Source organism: Eschrichtius robustus, chromosome 11 (genome assembly GCF_028021215.1).
Source record: "Eschrichtius robustus isolate mEscRob2 chromosome 11, mEscRob2.pri, whole genome shotgun sequence".
Classification (NCBI taxonomy): domain Eukaryota; kingdom Metazoa; phylum Chordata; class Mammalia; order Artiodactyla; family Eschrichtiidae; genus Eschrichtius; species Eschrichtius robustus.
In genome coordinates, this window is record NC_090834.1 from 15,191,404 (window position 1) to 15,208,424 (window position 17,021).

General features: G+C 56.2%; 1 protein-coding gene across 1 annotated transcript in view; it reads left to right on the forward strand.

Annotated features, from left to right (window-relative positions):
* Window positions 1-17,021, forward strand: part of DSCAML1 (DS cell adhesion molecule like 1) — a 352,019-nt gene that overhangs the window by 252,804 nt on the left and 82,194 nt on the right. Inside the window, exons 5-8 of the mRNA XM_068555005.1 lie at window positions 3,477-3,755; window positions 7,167-7,442; window positions 9,699-9,995; window positions 11,689-11,961. Of these exons, the coding sequence (XP_068411106.1) occupies window positions 3,477-3,755; window positions 7,167-7,442; window positions 9,699-9,995; window positions 11,689-11,961 (1,125 nt within the window). The remainder of the gene's footprint in view (window positions 1-3,476; window positions 3,756-7,166; window positions 7,443-9,698; window positions 9,996-11,688; window positions 11,962-17,021) is intronic.

The window sequence follows — 17,021 nt, forward strand, 5'->3', positions numbered from 1 at the left end:
GAGCTCCTGGGGCTGGTGGTCGGGAAGGGTGTCATCCCTCCCTGGCCAGAAGCTCCGGGCCAGCCCCTGGAATCAGGGATGGGAGATGCAGCTGGGTGTCCTGGCAGAGCTGGGCCCTGCCAAGGCACCTGGTGGCTGAGGGGGTCTGAGCCTGGCACACCCCAAGGGACGGCTGCCCCTCCTCCTCACCAGGTCCAAAGGCAAGAGGAAGGGGCAGAATGATCCCCGCAGCAGTGCCTTATAGATGGTCATTGGATGAGGGCAGCAACCACACCTGTGGTTTTTTCAGTTCCCACCAGGTGTTTGATTAAGTAATAGGGAGGGAAGGGGGAAGGAGAGAGTGAGACGTATTGGAAAAAGGACTTAGGAATCAGACCAAGGTTTCAGTCTTAGCCTCAGCACTCACTAGCTGTACAACCTGGCATCAAATCAATAATGTCTCCAAACCTCAGCTTCCCCATCTGTAAAATGGGAGTGACATGTTCTCCTTGGGGTTGTTGTGAGAATTAAATAGGGTGCCGCGTGTAAAAAGCTTAGCGTGGGACCAAACACATAGGAAGGGCTCAGTAGAGAGTAGCTGCTCTGCTTGTTGTGGTCGTCGTTATTGTTGTTCTATTGTCTCTGGATTATTATTCCTACTACATCTCAGGGGGCGGGGGCGGGAGCGGGGAGGGACTTTTCATTTTTCTGTTAATTCTCCGAAGAGGAGGCAGTTGTGAGAAAAGTCTGAGACCCCTAAAAATACAACCTAATAACCATTCGTCACATCGAGGTGCTTTTTGGAGTTTACCAAGTGCTGTCATGGGCATTACCTCTGTGGAAGAGGCACCATCATTTGCATTTATAAAGGAGGGCACCAGGGACCAGAGAGGCTGAGAGACTGGACCAGGGTTCCCCAGCTCACGGGGTGCCGAGCCAGGTGCAGACGTCATATTCCAGGGCAGCACTGTTCAGCCAGCTGGGGGAGGTCCCAGCAGCCCCCGACCCCGACCCCGGGGCACACTGACCCCCTACCCCCCCGCCAGCCCAGCCCCAGCGTACCCCCAGAGATTTCTCAGGGCCAGGCCATCTGTCTCCCAGCCCTGCACTGGCCCTGGCAGCCCCCGATCCCCCCAGGCTGTCGCCATACACGCCACAGCATTTTACTTCTGCTCCGGAGTAATGAAAGAGGTTTCTTTCCCTCAGAATTTAATTTCACGCCTGAGACTCGGCGATTAATTCCATCCCCACCCCCAGCCCCTTCCTCCAGCGCCCCGTGGGCCCCTCCGCTTGTAAATTCTGCGGTGCGCCACGGAATTTGTGTATTTTGCATCAATTAAGTGTCACATTGAGTAATTCTTCCCTGGCACCGGGTTTGTTTAGCCCGACCATTCCCACAGGATGGGGAAGAGGCCGCAGAAGCTGGCAGGGAGGGAGGGCGGGCGGGGGCAGAATAGTAATCGCCGGGCACATCTGCGTGGTGGGTTAGTGTCACTCGAGCTCTTTGACACACATTTTGCTCTGTTGCCCACAACAGCCTTAGGAGATCTGGAAGCAGCGGTATCACCTCCACGTGCGGACGAGGAAACTCAGGCTCTGGGAGATCTTAAGACTCACCCAAGGTCACACGGCTTATCAGTGACCCAGGCCCACTGGTGCCTGGGTCTCCTGATTCCCAGTCTCAGGCTCCTTGTGAGAAGCCATGGACAATAGGGAAGGAGCAGAGAATCTTCTGGAAAGTTCTTTCCCCGGGGAGGAGCATTCCTAGCCCAGCCTGTCTCCAAAGGTGGCAGGGGGGTAGGTGAGCTGAGGACAGAGGAAATTTCCCATTTAGTCAAGGAGGGGCCAAGAGGGGCATTAGCGCTCTCACGGTTCACTCTGGAGCAGAATCCAGGGTTAGATTATTCCGTCTCAGACCCCATTTACTGAACAAGGTGGGAGAGACCTGGTTTCGGACCTTGGCTCTGCAGTGTGATCTGAGCAGGTCACTGCACCTCTCTGGTCTCCAGGTCCTCATCTGTGTGTGCCTTCCGAGTCCCTAAGCCAGCTCTACTATTCCATGAGCCTGTAAAGTTCTGCCATGTGGAAAAGGCAGACCCCCGGCCCACCCCATGCCCACGTGCCCCCGTTCACCCTCCCTCAGACGTTTATGGTTCAGCAGCCCTGCTCTGTGCCAGGCACGTGGAGATGCCGGAGGGGATCAGCGCTGCCTCAAGGAGCTCTCGGCCTTCCAGGGGAGCCAGATACATGGCCTGGTGCTAAGTGCTGTTGGCAAGGGCCTGGGGGAAAGTGGCGACAGTGGTTGCCCCTGGGAGGGAAGTGGGGTGGCTGGATGCAGGGGTGAGGGGGACTCCCTTTTCACTGTATGCTCTTCTCTACTTTCTGAAGTTTTGTCATGTGCATATATTGCACTTTTCATTCTTTTTCTTTAAAAAGGAAAGGTTGCTTGAACATAAAATGAAAGAAAAAGAAAACTCTATGGGAATCCAGTGAAAGTGGCCTGAGGGAGGCGTCCAGAGGAGGTGACGTTGAAGCTGGTTTGTGAAAGATCAGTAGCAGTTGGCCAAGCAGAGCAGGCTGGCGGGCAGTGCGCTGGCAGCATGCCCTGAGTGGGGAACTGGTGAGACCAGAAAGGGGGCGGCGGGAGGCAGGCCAGGCCAGGGACCCGGTTGGGGTGAGATCACAGATCCCAGAAGGCCTAATTCAGGATAAGAAGTGTGGATTGTAATATGTAGGTAGAGGGAGGCTATGGGAGTTTTACATCAGGGGAAGGTCCCCGGTGGGCAGAAAACCCAGAGGGGCCTTTTAGGGTGAGAACTAGACTGAGGTAGCAGCCAGCACGCCGCTCACATAACACGGGCATCACACACAGAATCCCACCAGTGAGGGCCTAGGCCTCCTGCAGTGTGGGGCGCAGGCCCGCAGTCGCTGCTTTCTCTAGGTTTGGGAATGCAAAAAACAGAAGCATCGTTGGGGTAGCCAGTGTGTTTTGTGGAAGGCTTAACTTCCGAATCCTTCTGAGCCCCAGTGGAAAGGCACTGCCCCCTCTGAGCCTGCCCAGATTGCAGGTGGGAGGAGACAGGAGGCGACAGGGATACCCATCCTTGACGGGCCCAGACTGAGACTGACCAGAATTACAAACCCAAGATGTCATGATTCTCATGACACAGGGACTGTTTGTATGAAAGTCTCTCCCTCCCTGTGTCTCTTGCTGTTTCCCTTTTTCCCTCTGTCTGTCTGTCTGTCTGTCATTCTAGCCTAGTCTGCCCACCATATCCTCTCCTCCCCCAGCCCCTGCTCCCAGTCATGCCTCTCAGGGCCTCCGTCTGGCCCGAGTAGGAGCGTTTGGGCCAGAGTCTGGGGCACAGGGAGACACAGTGAGCCTTCCACACTGCGTATCATTCACTCTGGGCACCAGTGGGCAGCAAGTTCTGGGTGCCTGCCTTCCTGCTCCCACCCAGGGCTGGCCAGGACCTCTCGTGTTCTCTGCCTTCCAGACCCGGCCGAGTCGATCCCCACCATCCTGGACGGCTTCCACTCCCAGGAAGTGTGGGCCGGCCACAACATGGAGCTGCCCTGCACCGCCTCCGGCTACCCCATCCCTGCCATCCGCTGGCTCAAGGATGGCCGACCCCTCCCAGCTGATAGCCGCTGGACCAAGCACATCACGGGGCTGACCATCAGTGACCTGCGGACCGAGGACAGCGGCACCTACATCTGTGAGGTCACCAACACCTTCGGCTCAGCAGAGGCCACAGGCACCCTCACGGTCATCGGTGAGCGGGGAAGCCCCTCTTCCAGCTTCAGTAACCTTTGAGAGCACCGCGTGCGGTGGGGAGGGGCGTGGGGGCAGCCGCCCCTGCCTCTGGCCGGCCCCAGGGGATGAGCCCCTGGTTGGGGAAGGCAGGTTGGTGTCCTGGGGAAGGCAGGTTGGTGTCCTGGGGAAGGCAGGTTGGTGTTCTGGGAAAAGCACTGGGTTTGAAATCAGAAGACCTGCCTTTTGGTTCTGATATCGTCAGATAGTAACTGACTTGGGGAAAATCGTATAACCCTGGGCATCACCTCTGTGCCCTCTTCTGTCAAAGGGGGTAATAACCCTGGCCCTCCTACGTCCCAGAGGTCACGAGGGTCAAAAGGGACAATGACGGTGATGTGATAAGCTCACGGGGCTCCTCAGCTTCTTGGGAGGAGGCAGAGTCTATACTAAAGGAAACAGTGCTGATGTGAATCTATCAGAGGACATATGAACCCATCAGAGGCGACATTCAGAATATTTAGCGATAATTAATAGAGGTACTGATTGATCAGGGCAGACACTGGAGGTAAACAAGCAAGGTAGCCTTTCCAGGACCTGCCAATTGGGCACTAACTCTGGTCCTTCCTGTTCCTCCCCATCCCAGAGCCCCAGGGTCCAGGGAGCATGTGTGGAGAGCGGGAGGTCTTCGCAGACCCCTGCTGCTGCTGAGCTGCCGGAAGGGCAGAGAGGTCGAGGCAGAGGGGCTGAAGCTAAGGAAAGAACCCTGGAGGGGGATTTATGAGACCCAGGGGCATCTTTTGCCCCCCCCCACCCCGTCCCTCCCTCGAGTTCCCTGCTCTCGGGGCTGCAGGGAAGGTGTTGGCAGCAGTGGGGCTGAGATTTGGAGACCCTTGTGGGATCTCAATCCTGTGGGGCAGCAATAGCCTGAGTCCTTGAACTTTGCACCTGAGGGCACTGTGAGGGATTCGGCCTGGGCAGCAGAAAGAGGCTGTCCAGAGGTGATCCCATCCCCATCCTGCAGAAAGGGCCCCTCTGCCGTTAAGATTGACCAAAGATGCTCTCCTCCCAGCTCACCACCTATCTCATGAGCGCAGAGCTGCAGGTCTGCGGACCCTCAGGTGGACCAGAGAACCACACAGAGCCCACCCCCTCCTGGCCTTCTGGGCCTGCTGTCCTGTCGCCCTCAGCCCAGATATGGGCCCGGTGTCCTCCCCATAGTCAAGGGGGTCTTGACAGTTGGAGCACATTTATCTGCAGTGTGGGGAAGAGACCCTCCCCTCTGCAAATTCACTGTGAAGCTGGAAGAGCAGAAAGAGCCCCAAGAAATGCTCTGGGAGCAACAGTTCATAATACAAATGCTTAGGTTACAATGCTGAAGGCTTGGGGGCAAGGTGGGGGGGGGTCCTCTCGTATAAACAAACCCTGGACCGCAGAGTAGGCAGGTAGAAGGACCAGGAGTAGTACACTCTTGACCTAAGCACTGTCCAAAATTGTTTGGTCTAGAATTACCTTCAACCCCTCCTGCTATACACACACACACACACTCTCACACTCACACTCACACTCACATTCATACACACACTGTCTCAGGGAACAGGTCAGGAGAGCCACATACCCTCAAATCCTTGGAAAATTAGCAAACCTAACTGAGTAATTTGGTGTTCAGAGCTCCTGCCTCAGGACAGACAGGCAGGCAGGTACTTACACACACACACACACAGGCAGATGTGTTGAAAGTTCACATGCCCACCTCCCCGTACACATGTGCACAAATACATGGGGCCCACGTACACTCACAGATACACACATTCCTCCACGTAACGCACTCTCATCCTAGAGCACGCACACAGACACACAATAAGTAACTGCCTACAGCTGTGTGCATGCACCGCCTGCCCCCGCCCCTGAGTGGAAGGGTACACCTCATTCTCCTCTGAGACAGCTCCCCACCCTCTCCCACACTGGGCTTGACTGGACAACCAGGTTCAAAGGGAAGTGACTTAGCTTTTCTCCGTCTTCCATCCTTCTGATAGCTCCTCTCTGCCAGGTTCATGGAGAGGAGAGCAGTGCTTTCCATACTCCGCATCATTCTGCCCCCAAGCCTCCCACGCATCCTAGCCCGTGCAGGGGCAGTGAGGAGAGAGCGGCTGGCTGGCAGGGTCCTGAGAGCCCTGGCTGGTGACCGGGACAAGCAGGATGCCACCTGCGTCATGTTGCACTGACATTTCCTGGACAGCGGGCAGAGGCTCTGGGAGTGAGTGGGGAGAGCAGAGTGTGAGCAGACTTGTGTGTGCTTTGACTGTGCCCACCCAGATGGGCCTGCCGTGCCCCCAGCTCCTGCAGGCTCCCTCGTTGGGGGTCCAAGGTTCCTGCAGGCCTCAAGCTCCTGTACAGAACCCCAAGCCCATGGAGATCAAGGGAGAGAGGCCAGCTTGGGGGTGGTAAACAGCCAGCCAGCCAGTCAAGCAATAAACATGACTCGGACAGCAGTAGTGATATAAAGATGAGGGACACGGCCCTGCCTTCAAGTGGCTCATAGTCCAGAGGGAGAGATAGAAACAAAGGGGTGATTAGAAGACCATGAGCTTAGTGTTGTGTTAGTTACACACAGGGAGCCCCAGAAGAGAGGTCTTTAACCCAGCCTGGGAGGGGAGTGGTGTCCAGGAAGGCTTCCTGGAAGAGAGGACACCTGAGTTCAATGTGAAGGATGAGGGAACCACAGGCAGGCTGCTGGTCTAGACACTGCATTGCTGAGAAGGTCACCAGGTCCCCAAGGGCTTTGATGGCCTCGAATGCCACGCTGAGTTTTTGGGCGCCGTGGAAGTTCTGAACAGGGCGGTGGCTGGCTGCAGCATGGAGAACCGATGGAGGGACACAGGGCAAAGGGGGGCAGGGAGAAGAGAGTACTGCATGGGTCCAGGCCAGGAGCTGCAGGCCTGCAGCAGGACAGGGGTGGTGGGGATGAAGAGCAGGTGGTTAACTGATGCATATAAAGGAAGTCAGACTAGCAGAAGGTAGCAAGTGGTTATCTGTATAAGTACAGGAGACAGGTGGCTGGGCCGCGGGTGCCTCCTTGGTTTCTAGGGTGGGTGACAGCGAGGACAATGAACCAGCCAAGCTCCCATCCTCCTCATGAGCCAAAGGGAGCTTCCCAGCCCCGCCCAGCCAAAGGGCCCACGTCAGGAAAGCACAAGCCATCAGAATAACAGATGTAGAGACATCTCCTGGCCTGACCCTGCCATTTAACAGATGAATAAACTGAGGCCTAGAGAAAGGAATTCGCTCGTCCTGGTCCCCCCTGCTACAAGGAGTCTTGGAGACAGAATCAGGGCCTCCTGACTCCTGGGCCACACTCCACTCACAGTGAGTCCTTTTTCTTCTCTTTTCCTCCCCGTTTTCCCTCGCCTCTCCCCTGCCTGGTCCGGCCCAGACCCTCTTCATGTGACCCTGACACCAAAGAAGCTGAAGACCGGCATTGGAAGCACGGTCATCCTCTCCTGCGCCCTGACGGGCTCCCCGGAGTTCACGCTCCGCTGGTACCGCAACACCGAGCTGGTGCTGCCCAACGAGGCCATCTCCATCCGCGGGCTCAGCAACGAGACCCTGCTCATCACCTCGGCCCAGAAGAGCCACTCCGGGGCCTACCAGTGCTTCGCCACCCGCAAAGCCCAGACTGCCCAGGACTTCGCCATCATTGTGCTCGAGGGTGAGCTGGGGCCGCCGGGGCACACAGGCAGGTTCAGGACTCCTGCAGCGCGGCCAGAGGCAGGAGGCATTCATCCAGCACTCACACCACTCCAGGCAGATGCACTATCTTATTTAATCCTCCCAAGGGCACTGTGTGGAGATACTTTTTTTTTTTTTTTTTAAATAATAACCATTTTGCAGTTGAGGAAACCGAGGCTCCGGTCACTTGCCCAAGGTCACACAGCCCTGCTAAGGAAGAGGACTGGGGTTTGAACTCAGGGCTCTTATCCACCATACTCTGTTGACTCTGCCCTTCAAAATTACTAGAACTTCACTATTAGAAGGGCCTTCAGTAGGGTCTCAAAGACTCTCGGTCTCCCAGAGGCCCTGGAAGGGTGCTGGGAACCTCTGGATTTTTGAATCCTCTCCCTGCCTGAGGTCTCTTCACAGCAGGCCCTGTTTCTTACCATGGACCTGGCTTTCTGCCTGCTTCTCTCTCCCTTTAAAGCTACCACCCCCCAAGGTTCCTCACCCAGCACCTCTGTGTATGGTTGTTCGGGTTGTTCACTACACAAGGTGCCCAGCTAAGAGGGTGAGGACTGAAATCCAGCTTGCACCCACTTACCAAGCCATGCACACACACTGGGCTGTGGCCATGCAGAGGAGGCACCTTTTTCTTATTTGCACAAAGATGCAGGGGGGTTTAGCAGAGGCCCTATCTTTACCAACAAATTTAGTGGTTCCCCAGCTCCTTTGTTGCTCCCATAATCCTGTTCCTTCCAAGGATTTTTCACTGTGATAACAAAAACACCAAACCCGGGCAAACCCCACGGGTATCTGTCTCACTGTTACAGCCCAGGGGTCCTCATTCCTTGGCAAGTGGGGCATGAGAGCTGGGCATCCATCGAAGCTAAGCCCTCATCCTTCACCCAGTGCCCAGCAAACTGCCTTCCTCAGCCCCTACCTCCTCTTGTCCTGCCCTATCCCTGGTCTCTCTTCCCAATGAGGAAACACATCAGCTGGGTGCAGCCTAGTGTGAAATGGGTGCCTTTCATCTCAGGGGACCTCCTGTCTGAACTACTCCCCACCCAGGAGCAGACTACTCCCACCCAGTGCGTTTTCTCTCTGAGGGCTACCCCTATGCTGTTGGTGGATCTTACAGGACAGGTGGTGCCCACCAGTTCAGAGCTGGGGTGTGGAGAATGAGGCTGGTGAGAGGGGCAATGAGCTGGAAGGGAGGGGCAGCCAGAGAGGGAGGGCTGGGGAGAGAGGCAGAGGAGAGGCCAAAGGCAGTGACCACGCCAGGCAGTCCCAGGCTCCACCAGGCACCAGGCTCTCCCCAGGTTGGAGATAAGGGTCTCCCTCAGAAATGGGGCCAGGGGCTGGCAGCCTGAGTTAACGTCAGCATTTTGGTGTGAAATGTGGGTGGCATGTAGAGTGCCATGTTACATTTGCCTTGCTTTTTTTTGTATGTTTGTTTTGGTGTTTGACTTTTTCAAGGATTTAGCACCTATTTTAATCCTATACAGCAATCCTGTGTGGAAGGATGGCCAGGGTTAATGATTACATCCCCCATGATCCATAGAGGAAGTGGGGCTGGGGGGGGTTACTTGTCCTGTCCAAGGTTATTCCATTCACCAAGACTTAAGCCCCAAAACAGACCCCACCACCACCACTGCCCCGGGGCAGCTTGCATTTTAAGCCTCAAGCTTCAGGCTTTTGCTAACAGAGCTACAGCACCAGCACCCCTCCCACTCGAATGAGAGCTGGAATTGGACCGTTCAGGTCCTGGTTCCACACATAGCTAACCTCTGAGCCTCTATGGCTTTATTTAAAAAGGGAGGAGAAAGAGGCAGAAAAGGAAAAGTTGAAAGGAGCTAACATTTATTGAGCACTTACAAAGTGCTGTGTAAGCATCTTTAATGCACTAATTCATTTACTCCTCACATCATCAGTACCAGGAGGATATAATCATTATCCGCATTATCTCCATCCTCCACAGAGGGGAGATGGAAAGACTCAGAGAGGTTAAGTAACTTGCCCAAAGACACAGAGCTAACAGGTAGTTGAGGGAGGATTCAAATCCAGGAGTCTTCATTCACGTGCACTAAACAGGGTTTTGCGGATGGTACGTGAATCTTGGAAGTACGCGGAAGTGCTTTACCATCGTTATGTCCTCTGCGTTGCCTCCTCCCCATGACGAGGTGGGGTGGCCTGGGGGGGATGGTCTCTCTGTGACTCGGTGACCCTTAAGGGGGCTCCTCGCTCCCCGCAGACGGCACGCCCCGCATCGTCTCATCCTTCAGCGAGAAGGTGGTCAATCCCGGGGAGCAGTTCTCACTGATGTGCGCAGCCAAGGGCGCCCCGCCCCCTACCGTCACGTGGGCCCTGGACGACGAGCCCGTCGTGCGGGACGGAAGCCACCGCACCAGCCAGTACACCATGTCCGACGGCACCACCATCAGCCACATGAATGTCACGGGGCCCCAGATCCGCGACGGGGGCGTGTACCGGTGCACCGCACGGAACTCGGTGGGCAGTGCTGAATATCAGGCGCGAATAAACGTAAGAGGTGCCTGTCTACATTTAAATATCAGAATAGGCTTTTGAGTTCCTTTGCCACCTCTGTGGTTACCATTCTTCTTGTGGTGATTAGTACTTATTATTAATCGTCATTTTGATTTTAGTAGAGGTCTCTCTCCTCTCTCTCCCCGTTTCCCTGCCCTCCGCAAGTCCCATCATCCATTCGTGTGTGTGTGTGTGTGTGTGTGTGTGTGTGTGTGTGTGTGTGTCTGGTACAGTTCACCCCCTTTGCTTTCCCATTCCCCATCCCCCTTCACCCCTCCCACAATCCTGCCCACCACCCCGTTCCTCCCCATCAATCTCTCTGGCCCCAGGGACACTAAGAACTCCACTGGCACCTACAGTCCCACCAGGACCTTGCAAGGCCAGGGACAAGGAAGGGGCAGTGGGGCCAGGCTTGCCCTTTGATAGGGGTGTCCACCGAAGCTGTATCCCACTCCCACAATACTCCAGGAGGTGTAAGCAGCCAGGAGCCAGGGCACCAGCATCTCTCAGTCCACCCTCCCCTGGCTACCCTCCAAGACCCCAGCCATCAAGAATAGGGGACTCAGGCTGGGTGAGGGTGCCCCAAGGCAAGCACCTTCAGGAGAGGGGGAAGGAGTCCTCAAGGTGACCATCCCCGTGCCTCAGGTCTCCAAGTTGCTGTGGTGAGAGCAGAGGATCCTCTGAAGCTTTTTGCAGCCCTGTGGCTTCAGACTGGTCCTCATCTGACCCAACCAGTGAGCCCTGACATGAGAGCAGAAGAGGCGCAGGGGAGTGGGAGAGAAGGGGCACTGGACTAGGGGCGCTGGTGGCTGTCATGGGAACGGGGAAGGGGAGCGGGACGTTCACGCTAAATTCACCTGTTCCAGGTCTCCGACCCCCCATGAGAAATGTGGCCTCCCTTTGGCCACCCTCCCGCCCTCTCTGAACTGGAAGGGGACAGAGCTGCAGGGTCGTGGGAGACGCCCTGGTCCTGCCCCTCATCTACTGGGTGGGGAGCTGGAAGCCCAGAGTTTCATGTACCCACTCCAGCACTAGCCCTGCATGGTGGCCTCTGAGCCCCCTTTGCAATTCCCACATGGCCATCCACCTAGCTGACCCAGGCGACGACACTCCCTCCCCTCCGCCAGTGTGGTCAGAGCCCCTCTTTATAGCCCCTTCTCAGGGACCCACAAAACACATTTACCTGTTGAAAGAAAATCATCCATTGAAGACCTTCCTATTGTCCTTTACATAGTTAATGTATGTGCGATCCCTTTTGGTACAAGACCATTATGAGCAAATCAAATGAAAATAACAAAATCTCTACTTTTCCATTTTAACCCCCAAATCTTAATCTCCTCATAAATGAGGACTCGCCCTCCCAAATCCCAGTAACTTCTTGGTGAGGCTTCAGTTCGCTCATCTAGCCTATCCCGTCAGGGGAATGGATTCTCGCCCCGGGCATGAATGAAACGTGTCTGTTTGCAACTATTGGAAGCTAGTAACAGTGAGTCCGGGAGAGACCACGGGTGCCCCCAGTTCCAACCTCTGCCTTTAGTCTTGTAAAAAAGGCCTCCCTCTCCCCCTGCCAAATTTCCATCCCCTAAGAGTTTCCGAGTCCAAGCAACTGAGAAGAGCATCACGGGGCAGCGCCTGGCCGTCCCTGGCTAACCGCACCATCACCCCTCCTCTCCTCCTCCCTCCCAACTCCTGCCCAGGCCCCCCCAGCATCCGGGCGATGAGGAACATCACAGCTGTCGCTGGGCGGGACACCCTTATCAACTGCAGGGTCATCGGCTACCCCTACTACTCCATCAAGTGGTATAAGGACGCCCTCCTGCTGCCCGACAACCACCGCCAGGTGGTGTTCGAGAACGGGACCCTCAAGCTGACTGATGTGCAGAAGGGCATGGACGAAGGGGAGTACCTGTGCAGCGTCCTCATCCAGCCGCAGCTCTCCATCAGCCAGAGCGTCCACGTGGCCGTCAAAGGTAGGCCTCCCCCCACTGCCAGCCTGAACCGGAGCCCTCCCGCTCACCCAGGATTGTGGGCCGCTCTTCAGCCAGCCACTTAGGCAGCAGCAGGCAGTCCTGAGGGAGTGGAAAGCCACGGAAGAGAGGGCTCCGGCCTGGAGTTTGGAAAAAAGGGGGCAGGGTGGAAGATTGCTGGGGGCCGGGAAGGGGGAGATTGCGGGGGGTACAGAAGAAGGCCACGGGTACCTCTACATTCCAGTTCCTTCTGTGGGCTGCAAGTCAAGGCAGCACTGGCCCCAGGGGCATGAGGGGTCCGTGGCACCTGGGCAAGAGGCCCAGGTCAGAGGTGACAGGCTATATTGTTCCCCTGATGTCAGCATGGAGCCACCCAGAACTCAGCAGGGCCCATGAGAGACCAACAGGTAGGAGAGGGGCAGGAGCCGGAGGGCAGACGCAGCGGGAGGCTGGGTGGAGGGTGCATATGCTGGGGGCCCTGACTCCCTTCCAGGGCTCAGACTGGCCGGCCGAGGCTGCTTTGATGGGATGGGCAAGGCCCTTCCACCTGCTAATGCAGCTGGAGGCCTGGAGAGCACCGCCTGGTACCTAAAATCCTCCTCCCTCCCAGGCCCTCCATGCTCACCTGGGTGAGGTCTTTGTTTTGTGCGGGGGCACCTAACACAGTGCCTGGTACGTGGCAGCCATTCAGTAAATGTCTGTGCATTCAACAAATGAATGCATATAAATGAGCAAATAAATGAATTCGTGACTAAACGACAGCTGTCCCCTGGGTTCAGGGGCTGTGCGGGGGTGTGAAGCTCCCTCCCAAACACATTCTTTGGAACTGACAGGCCTGGAGATTGTCTGGACGGTGGGTGAGAGCAGGGTGGCCCGGTCACCTAGGGGGCAGGACGGAGAGGTGGCGCCTGCCAGGCCTGGCTAAGGAGAGGTCAGTAAAAGCCAGGCAGCTGGGGTGGAAAGTCACTGGGTCCGTGGTGGCCGTGTTGGGTCAGGGGCTTATGTTCCTTTCTGAAGAGCCAGGGCAGGCTCACGCATATCCCCAAAGGACAACATGAACCCGGAGAGGGGGCCAGCCTGTGCCCTAGGGCCCATGGGAAGGAAGAGAAAGCAGGGGGGTCCGGACCTGCGAAAGGGGCCCTGGCACAGGGGGAAGGCCCCAGGGGGCCCCAGACTCCTGAAGCAAGACGGGGTGGAGGCCTTGTGAACAGGAAGAGGGGAGTCTGGGGGAAGGAAAGGTTTGGGGAGACAGATGCTGCCTCTGTTTTGGGCCCCTTCACGCGTGCAGTGAAGATGGGACCTCCAGGGGCAGATGTCAGGAGAACAGCTGGAGAAACGGAAGGTAGCAGCAAAACGTGCAATCAGTGCTTCGCTCCTCTGCTCACTTGTCACCAGGGCTCACTCTCATCGGCACACTGGGGCCGTGTCACATGCCCCCTTGTGCACGCACCACCTGTCACAGTGCCAGACAGTGTGTGTTTCTTGAGCTGAAACTGAGACATTAGTCTGGGTTGGAGTGACTTTCCGGGAAGCCTGGCTGTGAGCCTGAGAACTGGGGGAGGGGCTGTCTCGGGGGCCCATCTCCAGCCTGGGGAGGAGAGAGGAGACCCTAACAGCATCTGCCTCACTGCCCACCCCCGACTGCTGCACCCCAGCCAGCCTGAGGGGCATCCTGGCCCCCCCTTTCAGCCTAAAAGCTTTGCCCAGCCCAGGGGCCTTGTGCCGGCAGGAACCTCACAGCCCCCAGGCCCCATCCCCAGCCTGCCTCCGGTTCCCAGCATCTCGGGGCGACCCGCCTGTATCCATTTCTGTCACAAGCCATGGACCGAGAGTTTACAGTGTAAACATCACATATTAAAACATCTAACCTTTGCTCTACTCCCTTCACCCGCCTGCACCAGCGAGCATTTGGCCGGGTTTGTTGGCTTAAAAAAATAAATAAATAACAGGGCTCCAGCGAGCCTCGGAGTATGCGGAACATCCTGAAAGCTGCATCTGCTCATCAATTATTCAGCCCCATTCATGGAGCGATCAGTCCTAATGAATTGAATCTGATGCATTCCGTCTCAGCGACTCGCTGGGCCTGTTGTGATTGTGCTGAGCGACAATGTCTCCCAGCCCTGGGAGAGGGAAAGGGGCGCATGTGTGTGTGTGTGTGTGTGTGCGTGTGCGTGCGTGTGTGTGTGTGATCTCAGAGGGCAGAGCCCCTGCACTGGGCACATGTGGCTCCCGGCACACAGCACGAGCTGGGAGTTCAAAAGCAGGGGCATATGTGTGTGTATAGTACACAGGCGTGTGTGCACACATGACCCCTTCCCTACCCGCAGGGTCTGCAAATCCAGCCCCAGAAGGGCTATAGTCACTTATTTTCTCTCCAGCCCGAGAAGCAGCATTTGTATGGGGGCCCTGGGACCCCGTGCCCCTGCCTGTCCGAAAGCTTAAACCCATCATCCCCGCTCTCTCCCAGTCTCCCTCTCCCCACTTCATTAGAATGCACTTTTGCAGAAGAACCCATCAGAGCTGATTATGAGCAAGCTGCTTGATTAGCTGACGTGCTGTTCTAAGAGCTGCTCAAGGAGGAGGGTGGAGGAGGTGCCCCTGGGCGTGGAAAGGGGCCCCGACTCTGGGGGAGAGGGGGACAGGGCCCGAGGGCAGCGCTCTCCACCCCACTCCTGCTGCCTGGCTGGGACACGCGTCCCACCCAGAGGATCAGAGCAGAGACCTGGAGTGTAGGAAAGGGCGAGTGGGGGCAGGACAGGGCACTAGAAGCTTGAGGTTTGTTGGAAGTCCTACCCCCCATCTCTCTGTGAGGCCAAGAGCCCGCAGGCAGGGCGGGGCATAAACCCACGCGCTGCTCCATGAGCTGGAAAAACCACTGCTGACTCCACTCCTTCTGGGACTGCTTGTCTTCTGATGAATTTTTCAAACACTGAGCTGAGGAGAGCAGAACACACCAGACACACATGCACATGCATGCACACACATGTGCAGAGACCTGTGTACGTGAGTGCACGCGCGTGGACGTACTGTACACGTTGTATGCATGTGCATGCAACAAATAGACACATGTTAGCCTGTCCACACTTGCACACATACACACATGCAGTTGCATATACACAAATGTTCCCTCTGTCTGTATCCTCCTGTGAAGCAACATTGCTGAGCCACGAAAGGTGGCTGCAGGTGCTACCGTAGAAAATGTCACCTCAGTGAGCCTGTTGTGATCCAGCAAGGCAGGAGGGCCGAGGGGAGAGCGGGTGAGGATGCTTCGAGGGCTGCCTGGGCTTGGGTGCGTGAGGCACTGACTGGCAGGGGAGAGCCAGGCTGTGGGGAAGGCGAGTGCTTGTCTCTGGGCACCCAGAGAGATCCTTGGCAGGATGCCAAGAGGAGGGCCCAGAGATCCAACCTAGATTTGGCGTCTTTAGGGCCCTCTGTAGCTGAAAAACAATGTAGCATAAAAGCTTCTCTGGGCACGCAGGCCGAATGTTTAATTAACTAAGAAGGCAGGGCTGCAAGTGGGGCTTCTTGGCTTTGGCTCAGTGAGGGAACATCTCCACCCGCGCATCTGAGCCTCCGGAGCCAAAACAAGGGCATGAGGTGCTTTCTGCCCATGCTCAGTAAGGCCAGGACCCAGAGGTAGTGCCAACACACACAGACACGCACGCACGCACGCACGCACGCACCCTCACTCCCGAGTGCCTGTACTCCTCATCCACACTCTTTCTTCCCTTGCTGCTCAGCAAGTCCCTGCCGTGTGCTTGGAGCCTTCGGGGAGGCCCCCTTCCACCCCAGAGAATGTGTTGGGGGTTTCTATGATCAGGGGGCTTAAGAGAGAGCCAGCCCCCTGGCCAAATGCCTGCCATTGGCACAGGTGGAGTTTTGGAAGGAACACACCAGAATCCAGAGGAAGGGGGCACAACAGGTTCCGCAGGGGCAGATTGCCAAATGTACTGCGGGGAGGGAGTGCCAAGGATGTTGCTGCCAACAGCCCTTTTCCTCGGCAGAGGGAGCCGGGAGCACAGGAGCACGCACCCTCCTTACGGGACAGACAGCGATCACGGTGCCGGCGGTGTCCACGATGAGGAGGAGGATGGTGCAGTGTCTATTTGTTCATTCAGTGACGTTGACCATGCACCCCCTATATTCCAGGCGCTCTTCTATGAACACAGCTGTGCTCAAGACAGACAAAAATTCCTGCCCTTGGGGAGCTTACATTCTATTAGGGAAATGGTTAATAACGTGAAATCCGTGAAAGATGTCTCATGTCAAATAGGGAGTGGGAATCAGAGTGCCAAGGGGCAGGAAGAGTGGTTTGCAATTTCAATCAAGGGGCTGTTGGAGCTTTGTGATATGCAGCCGGACGTTTCCCCTTTCTTTTTTTTTTTAATTTATTTATTTATTTTTGGCTGTGTTGGGTCTTCGTTTCTGTGTGAGGGCTTCCTCTAGTTGCGGCGAGCGGGGGCCACTCTTCATCGCGGTGCGCGGGCCTCTCACTATCGCGGCCTCTCTTGTTGCGGAGCACAGGCTCCAGACGCGCAGGCTCAGTAGTTGTGGCTCACGGGCCCAGTTGCTCCGCGGCATGTGGGATCTTCCCAGACCAGGGCTCGAACCCGTGTCCCCTGCATTAGCAGGCAGATTCTCAACCACTGCGCCACCAAGGAAGCCCTGCAATTTTAAATAGGGTGGTCAGGGAAGCCCTGCCTGAGAAGAGGGGGTTGCATTAAAAAAACTGAAGTGAGTTATGAATATTCCTATAATATTAGACTTGTTACAACTGGAAAATCAGCGTCAGGCTTTAGACATTACTTCATCCAACTCCTCCATTTTGCAGATGAGAAAACTGAGGCTCGGGGGCAGAGACAGGGTGGTGGTGACGAGGCAGCTGGCCCACGTCACTCTTGGATTACAGAGTCTTTCCCCATCTCCGTGCTGCACAAGCAGAGAAGCTCCACCTTCACACAGTGCCCATTCTCTGCTAAATGATGCAATAAATAAAAAGGTTTGGTCCCGAAGAGAGATCATGAGAGACACCATAAAGTGTTTATGGGCTGGACTGGTGGTCA